This window comes from Ictidomys tridecemlineatus, chromosome 2, assembly GCF_052094955.1.
Source record: "Ictidomys tridecemlineatus isolate mIctTri1 chromosome 2, mIctTri1.hap1, whole genome shotgun sequence".
In the NCBI taxonomy this organism is placed as follows: domain Eukaryota; kingdom Metazoa; phylum Chordata; class Mammalia; order Rodentia; family Sciuridae; genus Ictidomys; species Ictidomys tridecemlineatus.
In genome coordinates, this window is record NC_135478.1 from 49066685 (window position 1) to 49084452 (window position 17768).

The 17768-nt window shown below is 41.5% G+C and overlaps 1 protein-coding gene across 10 annotated transcripts in view; it reads left to right on the forward strand.

The window, feature by feature from the left end:
* Window positions 1-17768, forward strand: part of Pxk (PX domain containing serine/threonine kinase like) — a 75157-nt gene that overhangs the window by 44911 nt on the left and 12478 nt on the right. For all 10 annotated transcript variants that reach the window (XM_078038524.1, XM_078038523.1, XM_078038526.1 and 7 more), the window contains exons 7-16: window positions 323-397; window positions 4289-4393; window positions 5080-5181; window positions 7244-7405; window positions 7769-7886; window positions 9137-9215; window positions 12134-12182; window positions 16003-16080; window positions 16983-17069; window positions 17491-17560. In XM_078038524.1, coding sequence (XP_077894650.1) covers window positions 323-397; window positions 4289-4393; window positions 5080-5181; window positions 7244-7405; window positions 7769-7886; window positions 9137-9215; window positions 12134-12182; window positions 16003-16080; window positions 16983-17069; window positions 17491-17560 — 925 coding nt within the window. The remainder of the gene's footprint in view (window positions 1-322; window positions 398-4288; window positions 4394-5079; window positions 5182-7243; window positions 7406-7768; window positions 7887-9136; window positions 9216-12133; window positions 12183-16002; window positions 16081-16982; window positions 17070-17490; window positions 17561-17768) is intronic.

Below are 17768 nucleotides of genomic sequence, written 5' to 3' on the forward strand. Positions count from 1 at the left end.
CTTGCTAAGTTGTTGAGGCTGTCCTTGAACTTGCTGTCCTCCTTCCTCAGCCTCCAGACACCTGGTTACTTACAGTCTTTCACTTTGGGCATTCAAGTGATACATTTGATCAGTAGAATTAGATGTGATCACAGTTAAATCCTGGGTTTTGTATGTTTATGCACTGCCTTAACAGAAAGACCTTGAGGCAACAAGAGTTAGCGTGGTTGTCATCTTTGATTTACCATTTATTTGGACAAATAAAATGAAAGGGAAAGATTTTTAAGGAATTTTTCTTTAGATGACCAAGACTGTACACTGATATTTCCTCCCATGTTTTCAGGCTGACCTTGGCCCAGACAAGTACTTGTCAGATAAAGATTTTCAGTGTCTAATCAAACTCCTGCCTTCCTGTTTGGTGAGTACATGTCCTTCTGTTATTCTCAGGGATGATCCCAGACTCATAGTGTTGAGTGTGAACATGAGAAGAAGAGCAGAAATGCTCGAGAATGGAGAGAGAGGTGGATTTCAGACCTGATGGAAACTGTGCAGGGTCCTCCCATGGATCACAGACCATTTGAAATGACACTCATGACATCTGCACAACCCATGAAATATGATAATTTAAATATAACTTTAAATTATATTAGTTTTTTGGGTTTTGTAGTGCTGGAATTAGACCTAGGCTCCACACATGTGAGGTGAGCATTTTATCACTGGGTTACATCCTGAATCCTTTTCACTTTATTTTGAGATATGGCCTTGCTAAGTTGCTGAGGCTGGCCTCACACTTGTAATCCTCCTGGCTCAGCCTCCCAAGTGGCTGAGGTTACAGGTGTGTGCCACCATGCTCAGTTTAGCCTTTGTATTTTAAACAGATACTAGATTAGGAAAGCAAGCACTCTTCTGAGTCTCTTTTTCTTGGTGAGGGTGTATGTATCAGTGGAATTGAAGATCTCTTTTTAGTCCAGAAGACAGAATTTCAATAAGCTGGGTGAAGAGAAGGCAGAATATCCATTTTGTTGTCTGTTACTACTCTCACAGGCTTACTAGTTGACCTTCATTAGCACTACTTATGCAATGCACAGGTTTAATATAAGGCCTTTGTTGGAAAGGATCACAATGATATATTTCAAGATAGCAGGAGAATATCTTCAGTAAAGACTAATCTGGCCAGAAAATTGAGTAAATGTTGATGTTCTTTATCTGTTGTCTGAATGAGGTTGTAGGAGTTCCTTAATGGCTGAGCAAAATTATGCTGACTTGTCCAGTTGAGTTAACACGTTCATTTTTGAAGACAGAGTGGCTTGTCATGCTATAAAAGGCCAGGCTTTTAACAAGGTATCATGTGTGACCAAGAAAAATGGTGTGGCCTTGAGTTTAGCAGGTTGTACAGTACACTGTCTGCATTCAGTTTTAAATTTATTTTAATGGGCTGTACTTTTTCTGTTTTTAAAGTAGCATATATAAGAGGTACATGTTAATTGTAGAGAAGCCATAAGACACAGATGAGCAAAAATAAGAAAATAAAATTCACCTGTAATCCCAACCAACCAGAAGGAGGAACCAAAATGTTGAGTTGTTACACTTTTAGAATTTTATTTGACTTTTTGAAAATTTTATACATACTGCTTTTTTTTGTTTTGTTTTGTTTTTGGTACTGGGGATTGAACCCAGGAGTGCTATACCACTGGGCAACATCCCCAGCCCTTTTTATTTTTTATTATGAATCAGGGTCTCATTAAGTTGCCCAGGATGGTCTTAAACTTGAGATCCTCCTGCCTCAGCCTCCTGAGTCACTAGAATTACAGGCATGCACCACTTTACCAGCTACATGTTGTTTGAAAACTTCCCTTAGTCATGTAAACATGATCATCTAAATAAATACAATGCAACATTATTATTAATGGTTGCATAGAATTTTCATTGGCTAGTTTACTCAACTAATCAGGCATTTAGGTATTTAATTTTTTTTTCTCTTATTAGATTAAGAAAAACAGAAAAGAAGTCACAATGAGCAATTTTAGCTAAACATTGTGCCCATCCTGAACTGTTTTCTTAAGATAAATACCTAGAATTAATAAATAATGTTGGGGCTGGGGATGTGGCTCAAGCGGTAGCGCGCTCGCCTGGCATGTGTGCAGCCCGGGTTCGATCCTCAGCACCACATACCAACAAAGATGTTGTGTCTGCCGAGAACTTAAAAATAAATATTAAAAATTCTCTCTCTCTCTCTCCTCTCTCACTCTCTCTTAAAAAACAAATAAATAAATAATGTTCTGGGAGATAGTTTGAGACTACATGAAATATCCTGTTCTTTATCAAATCTACTAGTTTTAGCTTTCAGTGTGATTTCTTTTTTTTTTTTTTTTTTTTTAGATTCAAACAGCAATTCTTTATTCCCGAACTCACACCGGCCCTGTACAAACGTTCTGGGGAAATCCAAGTTCTGCCACACAATTCACGTCCCAAATACTTTCTCAATTCCACGAGAACTCAATCAGTGTGATTTCTAATTCATCATTCCTTTTGTATTTATTAGATCATAAGAAAGAGCTTTCCTTTTTTTCTTTTTAATCTTTCTGTGCTGAGGATCAAACCCAGGGCCTCATGCATGCTAAGCAAGCATCCTACCACTGAGCTATATTCCAGCCCTTTTAGTCATATCAGTATGGACTCGAGGGTTTTTATTTTACTCATTGAATTTTTTTTTCTTTTTATTTGGTGGTGCTGGGGATTGAACCTAGAGCCTTGTACATGTGAGGCAAATACTCTTACCAGCTGAGCTATATCCCAGCCTTTTTCATTGATTTTTTTTTAATATTAGTAATAACTTTTATTTTTATTCAGAAAAAAGTTATTATATCTTCTATTTTTCTTTTTTTTGTACCAGGGATTGAGTTCAGGGGCCCTGGGCCATTGAGCCACTTCCCCAGCCCTATTTTGTGTTTTATTTAGAGACAGGGTCTCACTGAGTTACTTAGGGCCTCACCATTGCTGAGGCTGGCTTTGATCCTCTTGTCTCAGCCTCCTGAGCCGCTGGGATTACAGGCATACACCACTGCGCTGGCTAAATTCTTTTTAGATATACATGGCATAGAGTGTATTTTGACATATCATACATGCATGGAGTCTAACATTCTAATTAGGATCCCATTCTTGAGGTTGTACATGGTGTGAAATTGCACTGATCATGTATTACATATGAACATAAAAGAGTTATGTCTAATTCATTCTATATCTTTCCCATTCCCGTCCCCTCACTCTCCCCCCATTCCCCTTTGTCTATTTCATTGAATTTCTTTTTGGGGTGATGGGTATGTTCTATAATTAGATTGTGATATCTTACCACTGAATATATTGAAAACCATTGAATGGTTAGGGTGAATGTAATGACATGTGAATTATGTATCAATAAAGCTATTAAAAAGTCAGCAGCCATCATGCTGATGTGATGATCAGGAGAAACTTTCAAGATTGATTACTGTATTTTTCTGGGCATAACCTTTCACCCTCCCCCAGCCTCTCCACCCTCTAGCCCTGGGCAGCTCAGCTCCTGCTGTCTTAAATTTTCATGGAATTCCTGTGAGCTGTTGGGCATTGTCATGCCAATCTGGAGCCAGTTTGTTCATGTAACCAAAATTTGAGGTTATTTGAGGACTTTCCTCTCAGTCATTAAATAATTTGTCTTTTCCCCACCCTACTTGGTTGACGTCAATGTCCCAATCTGAGGAGGACACTGTGAATCATCATATTGCAAATGTCTATGGAACAGCAGGGTGACCCATGCCAGCAGCTTTGGAAAGGAACAAAGATGCCAAACGTTACTGCTTTTGCTTATTTCCTGGCTGCTGTGCTCCCTGGCTCGGCACCCCAACAGCAGCATGGAATACTAGGCCAACCTGCGAGCAAAGGCACATTGATCCTGGTCCCACTCGGTTGTGCTGAGATTTGGCTGTGTTCTTTGTCCATTTATAGAGGCAGAATATCAAAACCATATTCCCCAAACTCACATTTCCTGTCTTCCACCAGGCTTTTGCCTGAACTAAGAGAGTGCAGATACCTTCAAGGTGGAGTTCACCATGTTCATTATCCACTTTCCTCTTGTCAATAACATCTCTGTCCCTTCCCCCATTGGAAGGAAGAGGAACTAGTTGGTCATCTAAATAACTTGAAACTACCACCATTCAGGAATATCCTCACATTTATATGCAACCAAACTACCAAGGTGGCTCTTGACTCTGCATAAGCAGGCCCTGGACCCTGCTTCTCATGCCAATCAACATGAATTTCTTTTTTGTTTTGGCAGCACCCTTACATCTATCGGGTTATCTTTGCCACTGCTAATGAATCCTCTGCACTGCTAATCAGGACATTTAATGAAAAAGGAACTTTGAAGGATCTGATTTACAAGGTAAATGTATATGATCATGGTTACAAAGTTCTTTTGAGTTCCTTTAGATCTCATTATTAATACTCGATACCTAAGGTTCCAGAAGCTAGGCCTTGAGGATTTTATTTTAATTTTCCTTTTATTTGGAAAGACTACACAGTTTTGTTAAAAAGAGTATTTTTTTATTTTTATTTATTTATTTTTTTTAGTTGAATATGGACACAATACCTTTGTTTTACTAATTTATTTATTTTATGTGGTGCTGAGGATCGAACCCAGTGCCTCACATGTGTAGGGCAAGCGTTCTACTACAGAGCCTCAGCCCCAGCCCCAAGAGCATTTCTTTTCACACATGAGGAAAGATAGGACACTTAATGATTGTATCCATTTCATTGTTGGCTTGGGTCAATTTTAAAGTTTGTCTAGAATGTAACCAAGCAGTTCTGAAGAGTCCTGACAGTATGCAGGGTTCAGGGGACTACCAAGGCCTTGACTAGGCACATCATCCCTGGGAAAGAGAAGGGACAGAATCCAAGTCATTCTCTTTCTATCCACTACACAGACTCTTGTATTTTTAAACCCACATCCTGTGGGCTGGCCGTCTCTGGAACCTCCAGTGTCTGTAGGCTATTCCGTGTTCCGGAAGCTCAGGTGCAGATATAGGCTCCTCTGACACTTTCTAATGTGCTCTTTGTTCTTTTCAAAAGGCAAAACCAAAGGACCCATTCTTAAAAAAATACTGCAACCCTAAGAAGATTCAGGGCCTTGAACTCCAGCAAATAAAAACATATGGACGGCAGATTTTAGAGGTAAGAGGTATTCAATTTTTGTTTAAGTGGCACTGGAGTTTTGTCCACAATTATATTCTTCTTATGGAAACATTTTCAGGCAATATCCAAAACTGCTGACATTGTCTGAATATTTATAAACTGATGGCATTGCTATATTTTACCCCCAAAAGCAAATATTTGTGATGAAGGTGGCAGTAATTTACATTTATAAAATTCTAAAAGTGTTAGCTATTAATAACTTTGGTGTCTGACTTTTAAGAACTTTGGTATGAGGATGCCTGGTTTTGTGTTTGGTTGACCTTCATCTCTGTGCCAAGACTTTTGTTTTGTTATATGGGATATATACCCATGTGGTTCCCTTACAGATGTATAATCAGTATTGAAAGCCTTTCCCATTTGGGCTGGAGGTTTAGCATCACAAGACCTGAGTGAGGTTCAATCCCTAGCACCAAAAAGAAAAAAGAAATAAAAAAAAAGAAAGAAAGAAGAAAGGAAAGGAAAGCCCTTTCCCATATCATCCTCTAAATCATATTTTCTAGACTTCCTGACCTGTGCAGCCCTATCATAAAAAAGACTTGAGCATAAACCTCCGTTGTATATATTTAACTATATATATTACATACATGTACTACTCATAATATATTTTACATACTGTAAGTTAAATAAGGTGAAGAGTTTAAAAGTCAACAGTAGGGGGCTGGGGTTGTGGTTCAGTGGTAAGTGCTTGCCTGGCATGTATGAGGCACTGGGTTCAAACCTCAGCACCACATTAAACAAATAAATAAAGGTATTGTATCCATCTACAACTGAAAATAAATAAATAAATAAAGTCAACAGTGGGGAAGTTGTGGTATTTTCTTTCAGTCCTCAGTAACTGACCTTGGCACCCCCCTTTAACCGATGCCGCTGTGACTCGCCAGGTCTTTGCAGGGCTGTATTGAGGCATCTCTATTCCGGGGACAAGCCACTTTTTTTAAATGGCAGCTGAAAAGTTTGCTTCTTTTTTTTTTTTTTTTAATTTCTTTCTTTCTTTTTTTTTTTTTTAAGATAGAGTGAGAGAGAGAGAATTTTAATATTTATTTTTTAGTTCTCGGCGGACACAACATCTTTGTATGTGGTGCTGAGGATCCAACCCGGGCCGCACGCATGCCAGGCGAGCGCGTTACCGCTTGAGCCACATCCCCAGCCCAAATTTGCTTCTTTTTATGGGAGCCTGTTGTATGTTTCTGTTAATAAACAGTCACATGTGTCCTGAGAAGAGATTGGACTAAAGACGTTTGCAAGTCAGTCCCTTTTCTGGAGTACCTGTCAGAAGTGCTGAGAAAACAGCTTCATTCATTAATGCAGGAGGATCGGGACTGCCCTGGAGAGAGCTGGCCTGTTGGGATCAGAAACCACTTAAATCAAAGCCTTTTGGCTTCAAAGCTATTTACTCTAAACTCTTCTCTATTCTTTTTTGTTTATTTTTGGTACCGAGATTGAACCCAGGGGCATTTAACTGCTGAGCCACATCCCCAGCCTTTTTCACATTTTATTTTGAGACAGGGTCTCACTGAGTTGCTTAGGGTGTCACTAAGTTTCTGAGGCTGGCTTTGAACTCGAGATTCTCCTGCCTCCGCCTCCCAAGCTGCTAGGATTACAGTAGTGTGCCACCATGCCCAACCCTTCTCTATTCTTTGGAAAAGGGAACTTGGTGTTACATCTCAGACTCACAGCCTGAGAGCATTCAGCATGACTCCAAAGGAATGGACAGAGGTAACATTTTTCTTTAGGAATCGCCCCAGTGACCTGTTTGATATTGTTTCAAATCACATTGACTTTAAAAGAAAAACCAGGTTGTTTTTGATTTTTTGTTTGTTTTTTTCAGTGCTGGGGATTGAACCTAGGACCTTGTACATATTAAGCATGTGTTCTACCACTAAGCTATACCTCCAGCCAAAAAGAAAACACACACACACACACACACACACACACACACACACACACACACACATACACACATACACACACACACAGTTTAACCTCTCTTATATCCAAGTGAGTTGGGAGGAAAATGTAACCTATGCATATTTTTTAATAGGTATTAAAGTTTCTACATGACAAAGGATTCCCTTATGGGCACCTTCATGCCTCCAACGTGATGTTAGATGGGGATACTTGCCGGCTGCTAGACCTGGAGAATTCCTTACTGGGCCTTCCTTCCTTCTACCGGTCCTACTTCACACAATTCAGGAAAATCAATGTAAGTCACTAAAGCAATGAAGCAGTAGCAGGACCCCTGATCTTCTCATGTAGGAAATAGTGCTAAGAAGAGAAAGGCAGAGCTGAGGTGGGCCTTACCCATTGGCCCTGTTTTTCTCAGGGAGCGTTGCTGGATAGGGCAAGGAAGGGGGTGAAATCATTAATTGGAAAATGACAGAGGTAGGACCATGATGTTTGGTCAGAATGATACCTTGTGAGCTTTCACGAAAGGCTTTGGAATTGCATTTTTACTGCCAATTGGGAGTAGGGCTGCCCCTGGGCCTGGTTTCTCAGTGGAAGCTTTGGGCAGGAGCAGGGGGTCTAGGTGGAGGATGAACATGGCACTGCTCTCTTTCTTCCACAGACATTGGAAAGTGTGGACGTCCACTGCTTTGGCCACTTACTGTATGAAATGACCTATGGACGACCGCCAGACTCAGTGCCTGTGGATTCCTTTCCTCCTGCACCATCCATGGCTGTGGGTCAGTATAGGGTTTGGAGGGATCTCCCGGGCTCAGACAGAGCCACTCTGTTTCCAGAGTCCAGGAAGGACCTAGAGGACGTTACTATCCTCCACAACCAGAAATACACTTCAGCAAACATTCAGATGGCTTGACAATTGGTGGGGCCATCTGAAACCTTCAGGAAACTTCTTGTAAAATGCATTAGCATTTTTTAAAAAATATCTTTATTTATTTTTATGTGGTGCCTAGGATCGAACCCAGTGCCTCACACATGTGAGGCAAGTGTTCTACCTCTGAGCTACAGCCCCAGCCATGCATTAGCATTTTGAAAGTAGAGGGACATAAAGAGAAGTATAGCCAGCATGAGTCTTAATCAGAAGCAAAAGCCAGGGCCCAGCAACTTGAAGCCAGTCTTGGGGACACTGGCAGGTGTCAGGAGTCAGAACAAGGCTGGGCAGGACTGGAACACGAGAGCCATGGGTTAGAAGCCTGGCAGAGAAGAGCCCAGCAGGCCCAGCCATGGTGCAGGGTCACAAACATTCTGGATCCAGGAGCTCTTCCAGCATTACCTGAGGAGGCCCAGGAGAGCCAAAGGGTAGGTGGGAGTTACCTTCTACAGGAACTAAAGCCGACTCACCCAGGGGCCCTCCTGTTCTTCCACAGTCAGCTGAGAACTCAGCTGGAGCGGAGAGAGGAGAGCAGGGTGGCTCTTGGACCATCATCCAGGAATATACAAGTCAACACTCCAAAAATGTGGAGAGAACAGGCCCCCAAGACTATTTTGTGTTGAGTTTGAACAGCCAAAGCTGAACAGTGACCTTCAGATAGAAAGTCTCTGCTGTTTTTGATGCCATCCAAGGTGTTGGATAACGAGGTATCAACAGCTGGCATTTCATGTGCTGGTTTTGATTTAAATCAGGCAAGCAGCAAAATGACTTTCAAGTTCCAAATTGTGCTTCTGTGCAGGGTTTACTTCTTTTCTGAAAGAATAAATACTTTTTATGAATGAGTCCCAATTATCTTTGGAATACACTTGGCTTTCTGTCAGCGTGTGGCTCCTGAGGCATTTCTTTTGAGTCATTGGGAACACGAGTGTTGCCAGCATCCCCCCTCCCCCCATGTATGCCATCTGTCTGTGTGTGAAGAGTTTTGACACTGTCCTGATCAGCCTGCAGACAGTTATTACAAAGCGGTGTCAAACTTTTCATCACCAAGCGGATTTGCCAACGTGTTCTGTAGAACTAAAATGTGTATCTGTTCATTTCAAGTGGCCGTGTTGGAGTCTACGCTGTCTTGTGACGCCTGTAAAAATGGCATGCCTGCCGTCTCCCGGCTCTTACAGATGCCGTAAGTCAATTATATGCATTGCTTGTCACCTTGATAACTGTTGAACACCAGACTGCTGTGCCTGGTACTGTACTAAGGACTGAATTGTGGTCCCGGTGGAGTTGAAGTGACCTGCTTGCTGATGGTCACTTGCAGCATGATACCATGACCTCCCCACTCTCTCATATTGTCCTTGAACATTAATGTCCTTTTATGTGTGTCTCTCCTCTGTCAACGTTAGCATTGTATGTGTGTGTGTGTATGTATGTGTGTGTGTACATGTGAAGCCCCAAACTTAGGAATGCCAAAGGAGGGCCTTCTCAAGCCCCTCTCCTTGCTAACCTGTTTGAGCATGCCAGTTAGCACCCAGCTGTGGGTAGTTCACAAGCACAGGGCCTTGGAAGGTTTGCCTTTTAGGAGAAGGCAATGTATTTCTGGGCTTCTGAGCTTTGTTTGCTCATTTCCTCACTGGGTACTATTGAACTTCTAGCCTGTATCAGGCACTGTGCTAAGGGCTGTGCATTCAGAAGACATTCTCCCTTAAACAGAGTTAACAATACTTTTTTTTTTTTTTTTTTTTTGGTACCAGGGATTAAACCCAGGGGCACTTAACTACTGAGCCACATCCCCAGCCCTTTTTATATTTTATTTAGAGACAGGGCACTGAGTTGTTTAGGGCCTTGCTAAGTTGCTGAGTCTGCTTTGAACTCGTGATCCTCCTACCTCAACCTCCTGAGAGATTACTTCATCAAAGCAGTTGATAGTGCTTTGGGGCCTTTCTTTTAGGTACAGTTTCTATTCCTTTATGGAGAAGAAGCTGAGCTAAGGTTAAGGAGGATGTGGCTGGAGTCAGACAGACCTAAGGTGGATCCCAGGTTTGCCACTTCCACCTGGGAAACTGTGGGAGTGGAGTTTCCCAGGCCCATTGCTTTGTCTGTACCAGCTTGTTGTGTAACAGATGGACTCAGAAACAATAACAGAGGCAAAGAAGGCAAGGGACAATTTGAAGAGTGTGCAGCAAAGTTCAAAGAAGGTGTATAATTTCAGATTCCTTGCTCATTATTCTCATGAGTGTTTAGAAAGGACCTTCTGTACGCCAGGAGCTGTCCTGGTCCCTGGGGAGACAGATGAATGGTAGAAACAAACCTGCCCTGTGGATATGACATTGGAATATTCCACAGATCCAGGAGCATCTATGTCCAGACCCACTGCTATTATAAAAATATGCATGCATATGGAAAAGTGGATCCAGTTGAGAAAGCAAAGTAATTTCTACCTGGGCATGATGGTACATGCCTATAATCCTAGCAACTTGAGAGGCAGAGGCAGGAGGATCTCAAGTTTGAGGCTAGCCTCAGCAACTTACCAAGACCCTGTCTCAAAATAAAGAAAAAAAGGTTTGGATATATAGCTAAGTGATAAAGTACCCCAGGGTTCAATCCCCAGTATCAAGAGCAAAACAAACAAAAAACCCAAGTAATTTCCACCCAAAGTTTTATTTATTTATTTATTTATTTTTTTAAAGAGAGAGAGAGAGAGAGAGAGAGAGAATTTTAATATTTATTTTTTAGTTATAGGCAGACACAACATCTTTGTTGGTATGTGGTGCTGAGGATCGAACCCGGGCCGCACGCTACCGCTTGAGCCACATCCCCAGCCCCCACCCAAAGTTTTATAACAAAATGCATTTGTAGGGAGGAGGCAGCGTGTTCATTTACTTGATTTTGCATTTGTACTCTCTTCTCCAAAGCACTTCCATTTTCCTCCCAGGCTTCTTGTTCTAAAGTGAATCCAAATATATTTTTCTTCACCCAAGTCTCCATCCTGTGGGCTTCATCCTTGACAAGAGCCCAGGGTGAGGGGTGATTTATGTTCAAGTAAATGTGTTTTTTGGAAGTAAATAGAGGCCTGGCAGGGGAGGGTCAGGAGGTTGGGGAGTCCTCTGAGGAAAAGGCAGTCCTATGGTTTCTGCTTGGGATGAATTTCCTGTCTTTACAAAGTAGGGAATGGTCAAATGGGCACTATCCAAGCAGCCATTTTCATCAAAGCAGTTCAGAATTCCTCATGCTATTGTTTTTGTTTGTTTTTAATATTTATTTTTTAGTTATAGGTGGACATAATATTTTATTTTTATGTAGTGCCGAGGCTCGAACCTAGTGCCTCATGCATGCTACCTCTGAGCCACAACCCCAGCTCCCTCATGCTATCATTCTTTTTTTTTTTTTTTTTTTTTAAATTTTTAATATTTATTTTTTAGTTCTTGGCGGACACAACATCTTTGTTGGTATGTGGTGCTGAGGATCGAACCCGGGCCGCACGCATGCCAGGCGAGCGCGCTACCGCTTGAGCCACATCCCCAGCCCTTGCTATCATTCTTAATGACTGGCTTTGGAAGAGAGAATTGCTGTTCTCCAAAAGCTGCTGTTTTTTAAAATTATGCATGAGAAACATTAGAAAAAAATATTTTTCTCTTGGATTCCAATCAGGGCAATTCTTTTCCACTTCTTCTTTATTTTGCTGGGCTCTAGAATAAATTTTGTCCTTTTCTGAGGCATAAATAAATAAATAAAAAGAAGAATAACAGATATTTTGTTTAGAACTATCTCTACATGTATTATTTGTCATATTTTTGCAAAAATCCTTTTTTTTTTCCCCCAAATACTATATTGCCCCATGGTGGGGAAACCATCTCCCCCACACAGCTGGTCCAGTGCTCCCTAATACCCCTGAGCCACTGGGAAGGGAGTTCCTGAGATCACACTGGGTGGCCTGTAAACTGCTTCGCCTTTGTGGGTAAACTTGGAGTGGTGGCTTGGCTGGGGCTGAGTATGTGGTGGGAGAAGGGAGACCTCAGGTATTATAGGTGTCTTAATATGCCTTGATCCTACTCTGGGAATATACCTGGTTTAAAAAGGGTTTTTGTTTCTTTCTTTTTACAGATTATTCAGTGATGTTTTACTAACCACTTCTGAAAAGCCACAGTTTAAGGTAAAGCGAGTGATTATATCTTTTTTTTTGTTTGTTTGTTTGTAACACAAATAAGTTAGCCTTGAAAGTTACCTTTTTGTTCAGTCATATAAGAAACTGTAGACAATAGGGAAAAAATTGAAAGTAATCTAAATACTGTATTAGGAACTAGTTTTATCATCTCTAGTACATTTATTTGGAAAAAAAAAGAGTAAATCCAATAAAAATGAAATGTATTAAGGCATTGTAATAGTATGTAAAGCAATTATGATTTGGGCTAAGTTTTTTTTTTTTTTTTTTTTTTTTTAAGCTGAGTATGAAATATACTGTGTAAAACCACATATCTGTGTCTAGAGAAAAGTCTGGAAGGAAGTCGCGGGGGAAGCAGTGGTGTGGTGTCATGGGAAGAGCATGAAAAACCAGAGTAATGCTTTGCTTGTAGGATACCAGCCATTACCTACAGCGGGGCTTCTCAACTGTGGCATTTGATTTTGGGGCTGGATAATTCCTTAATGTGGGAGCTCCCGGCCCGTGCACTGCAGGGTGTGAAGCAGAGGCCCTTCCTTCATTGTGGCAACCAGAAATGTCTCCAGGCAAGAACTGGGAATGTAGCTCAGTGGTAGAGCACTTGCCTGGCATGTGTAAGGCCCTGGGTTTGATCCCTAGCACCACACACACACACACACACACCCCCAAAAAAAAAAAAAAAAAGAAGAAGAAGAAGAAAAAGAAAAAGAACTAGAAAGAAAGTCAAAACAAAAACAAAAATACCATGACAGTGTCTCCAGACATTCCAGATAAGGGTCTATAAAACTGCACCCAGTTGAGAGCCACTGACAAGTGGCCACTGGCAAGTACCTAACCTTCTAGTTGCTGTCTACTTGCATGTCCCACTGGGGAGTAATACCAGCCTGTCATTGGTCAACTGAGACTACTTTCGCACACTCCTCATTCAGGTCCCATCTCTCACCTGCGTGCAGATTTGGGCAGGAGGCTGACATGTAATTTTGTGTCTTCTCTCTGTTTTGCAAAAAAACATGTCATGCTATTATGATGAAAACGAACAAAGCAAAGAAAGAAAGAAAAGAAAACCAAGGTGAAGCTAGATTGTATAAGTGAGAAATGTTTCCCTCTGCTCTGTTTGCTAGTGTCGAGATGGACAAAAGGTGCAACTTATGCAGTCGAGGGGGAGAAATAAAGAATGTCCACACTCTTTTGTTCTTTTCAATGCTTTATTCACTCAAATCGCTCAATACAATTTCACTCTATAGGTTCTTACTCAAGAAAATGACAATCCTTAATGCTAGGTACTGCAATAGACATGATCAATTCACAGCAAACAATTCTAGATTAATTCTAAGCACTGCAAACACAATCATGACAGGCTCACAACAGACAGATATTCCCTCTGCATTCTAAGCTCAAGTGTCAGAACAAAAGCCTCCAGCCTTAGGCTTTAAGTCAGCAGATGCACATTCACTCAGACCGTGGTGATCAGGTGAGGAACCAAGGCAGGCTTCTCCTGGGGTGGAGCTGACGGCCAGTTGAGGAGAGGGTCGTAGAGACAAGTCACCCCTCTCACCCCATCAAGATGTGACTGTAGAGTTTGAAAGCAGTGAGGAAGATGCAGAGGACCAGGCAAACTATGAGAAGAGCGGGGCTGTCAGTCCAGGCCGTCCTCAGGCTCTCAGCGTGAGGGCATCAGTGTCGGCTGGCTGAATGTCTCTTCCTTTGCTCCATCACTTATACTAAGTTGGGGACCTTCTGACCACCCTTCCAATCCCTGTCAGCGGCCCTCAGATCTCTCAGTGACATCATTTGCCCTGGGGTTAAAGCATCAGGTCTGGTGATCCCCACCCTGATTTTCTTGCCTCTTCCCCTTATGGGGTGAGGACAACATGGCAGAGACTTCACTTTGAGCTTGTCAGGGTGGGGAGAAGTGACTTGTTTATGTCAGGACTATTCCTGATGATCATATTGGAGGGCTCCGTAGGTGTGCCAGGAGAGACTGCAGGTTCCAAACTGGAGTTTTAAAATGGAGTCGCTTAGGCTCAGGCCTAAGGCCATCCTTACAGCTAGTCAGAGAAGTTCCCACAGAGTAAATGGTTTCTTTGGATTCTGAGGTAGGAAGAAATAAAAATAAATTCATCTCCTTCACTGAAATCTCTTAGGAAATGTATTAATTCAGGCTTTCAATAAATATACTCTCTCCCAGCCAGACTTTCTAGTCCCTAGGATTTAGGGATTAGTGTTAGATTTCACTCCTTCTCTAAGCCAGCAACCCTTTCCATAAAAACAATGATTTTAAAAAGCAGAACTAAGTTCCTGTAGATGATTTCCTGTGGAGGTTACACAGGAAACTGGTGACACTCGCTGACCCCAAGGAGGGCAGTGAGGTAGGAGACTTTTCACTGTGTATGTACCTTTTTACACCTTTTGGATTTTGAACTAACTATATGACCTACTAAAATAAATTAAATTAAATTTTAATTTTTAAAACAATAACAAAAGACAAAAAGTTCAACATGCTCTGGGTGTCTCTTTTCCAGGTCTGGACTCCTCCTGGTTTGAAAAGCTAATAAATTAAGAAATAACAGGGCTGGGCATGGTAGCACACACCTATAATCCCAGTGGCTTGGGAGGCTGAGGCAGGAGGATTGCAAGTTCCAAGTCACCTCAGCAATTTAATGAGGCTCTGAGCAACTTATCAAGACCCTGTCTCTAGAAAAAAATATTAAAAAGGGCTGGGGATTTGGCATAGTGGAAAAATGTCCCTGGGTTCAATCCCCAGAACTGGGTGGGGGGGTATCATTGCCAAATCTAATGTCATGAAGCTTTTATCCAGTGTTTTCTTTTAGTTTTATGGTTTTAGAACTTACATTTAGGTCTTGAATCCATTTTAAATTAGTTTTATGAATGGCGTAGGGTTCAGCTTCACTCCTTAGAATGCAGATTTCCAATTTTCCCAGCACCATTTATTGAAGACATTCTTTGCTCATTGGATGTTCTTAGCACCCTTGTCAAAGATCATTTGACTGCATATGAGAGTTTTTTTCTTAGGTTCTCTGTACTGTTCCATTATTCTAGGTGTCTGTTTTTACATCAGTATCACACTAGGGTTTTTTTGTTTTTTATTTTGTTCTAGGGATTGAACCCAGGGTGCTTAGCCACTGAGCCAGTGTCCCTAGCCCTTTTTTTTTTTTTAAGAGAGAGAGAGAGAGAGAAAATTTCAATATTTATTTTTCAGTTTTCGGCAGACACAACATCTTTGTTTGTATGTGGTGCTGAGGATCGAACCCGGGCCACACACATGCCAGGCAAGCTCGTTACCGCTTGAGCCACATCCCCAGCTCTCTAGCCTTTTTTTATTTAGAGACAGGGTCTCTGAGTTGTTTGGGGCCTCGATAAGTTGCTTAGATTGGCTTTGAACTCACGATCCTCCTGCCTTAGCCTCCTGAGTTGCTGGGATTATAGGCATGTGCCACCTCACCTGACATCACACTATTTTGATTACGTAGCTATGTCATTATTTTCAGACTCAAGAGCTCAAGTTTGTTTTTCTTCTTCAAGATTATTTTGGCAGTGTGAGATCCACTTGAATTACTTGAAGTGTAGATTATGCCTCTGTTTTAGTTTTATGTGTTCATTGCTAAAAAATGCCCAAGAGGTGAGTGTGTTAGGGACACTAAATGTGGCTAAGATAGCATTCAAGTGGACAGCTCGAACTGGTTTTATTCCAGAGAGCCTCCTCTGGGTAATCAGCTACTCCTCATGGACTCCAGGATTCAAGAGACTCTCCAGCCCCTTCATTCAATAGATGATGTACTTTTTCTTCTTTCAGATTCCCACAAAGTTAAAAGAGGCATTGAGAATTGCCAAAGAATGTATAGAAAAGAGACTAATTGAAGAACAGAAACAGGTAAGTTGATCACAATTCTTCATCGCCTTTTGGTCTTTAGTGTCCGCATCCTCTGCCATGGTATTCGCCAGGGGGTTGAGTTTTTATTTTTTATTTATTTACTTATTTATTTATTGGGTTCTGGGGATTGAACTCAGGGGCACTGGACCACTGAGCCACATCCCCAGCCTGGCTTGTATCTTTGTATTTTATTTAGAGAAGGGTCTCACTGAGTTGCTTAAGGCCTCACTGTTACTGAGGATGGCTTAGAACTCGGGATTCTCCTGCCTTAGCCTTCCTGCACCACCACACCTGGCCAGGGGTTGAGTTTTGACTGATTTTTCATGCCCTAAACATTTTGTGCTTGGTTGCTCTCAACCACATTCCAAGCTGGCTACTGGGACAAAGGGCCAAATATTCACAATCCTACCCACAAGCAGCTCAGTCTATGGGGAGAAAACACATGGCACAAAGGGTGGTCATTCTTTATGATCAGGGCATGCTAGGTGGTTAGGGGTATGTGTAGTTTGAGGCTGGCCTCAGCAACTTAGTAAAGCCCTGTCTCAAAATAAAATGAAAAGGATTGTGGCTGTGGCGCAGTTGAAAGAGTGTTTGCCTAGCTGCATGAAACCCTGGATTCAGTCTCCAGTACCAATAAACAAATTAATAAAACTAAGATGCAGGGAGGAACCTGGGGAGTGAGAAGTTGTGCATCACCTGACATACTTACTCCTCCCAGACATTCAGACCCAAGCCAGGAGACAGGGAGGCTGAGTAAAAAAAAAAAAAAAAAAAAAAAACAAGATTGTTGATTGTTTTACCCAAATAATTTGATTTGGCAAAGCATATTGGAGAAGATTTTCTTTAGGAAAATGCCTTATGTAGGATGTGCTTACATTGTGGTGGATTGTGATCTCTTAAAGATTCACCAGCATCGAAGACTGACAAGAGCTCAGTCACATCATGGATCTGAAGAAGAAAGAAAAAAGAGAAAGATCTTAGCTCGGAAGGTAAGCCTGGCATCTCTGAGTTCCTGGTAAATGCTCGACTAGTGTGAGGAAAGTTCTAGGTGAACATTTAATGACTTTGTGCTGTATCTCCTTGAAAGCTGAAAGTACTTCCAGATGACTGGTTTGGAGCTTTTTAAAAGCCACATAATATCAGCAGTGTAATGGACCATATAGTTTTCTGGCTTACTGAGGTTGTTATGGCAAAATGTAATTGGTGGAAATGATCGGCCTGAGATAGTAAAGTCAGCATTCTGGGTTTTATTTCCCTCTTTAGTTTTGGCTTGTGGCTTCTTCACTGTGCTAAGTTATGAGGCCCAATATGACCATGTTTGTAGCTAGTTTAACTGTATGTCTGGAAAATTTTTTATTCTAACTCTCAGCTTCAGCATGTTTATTCTTTGCTCCCTTCTTTCTTTTAAAGAAGTCAAAACGATCTGCTATTGAAAATAGTGAAGAGTATTCAGCAAAGTACAGCAACTCTAATAATTCAGGTAACTGGCTATAGATTTTAGTGGGGCCCAAGAGTCAGAGGTCAAGGTCAGGTGCTTGTGATTGGTCCAGAGGTTTTGGATTCTTGTGGGCGTAGACTGGGCACCCATACAGAAAACAGAAGAACTCTGATCCTGACGAAGGATTGTGACAGCATTCATGGCCTCAGAACTCAAGTGCTAGAGGATCTCAGAGGTTATTAGATAGCTC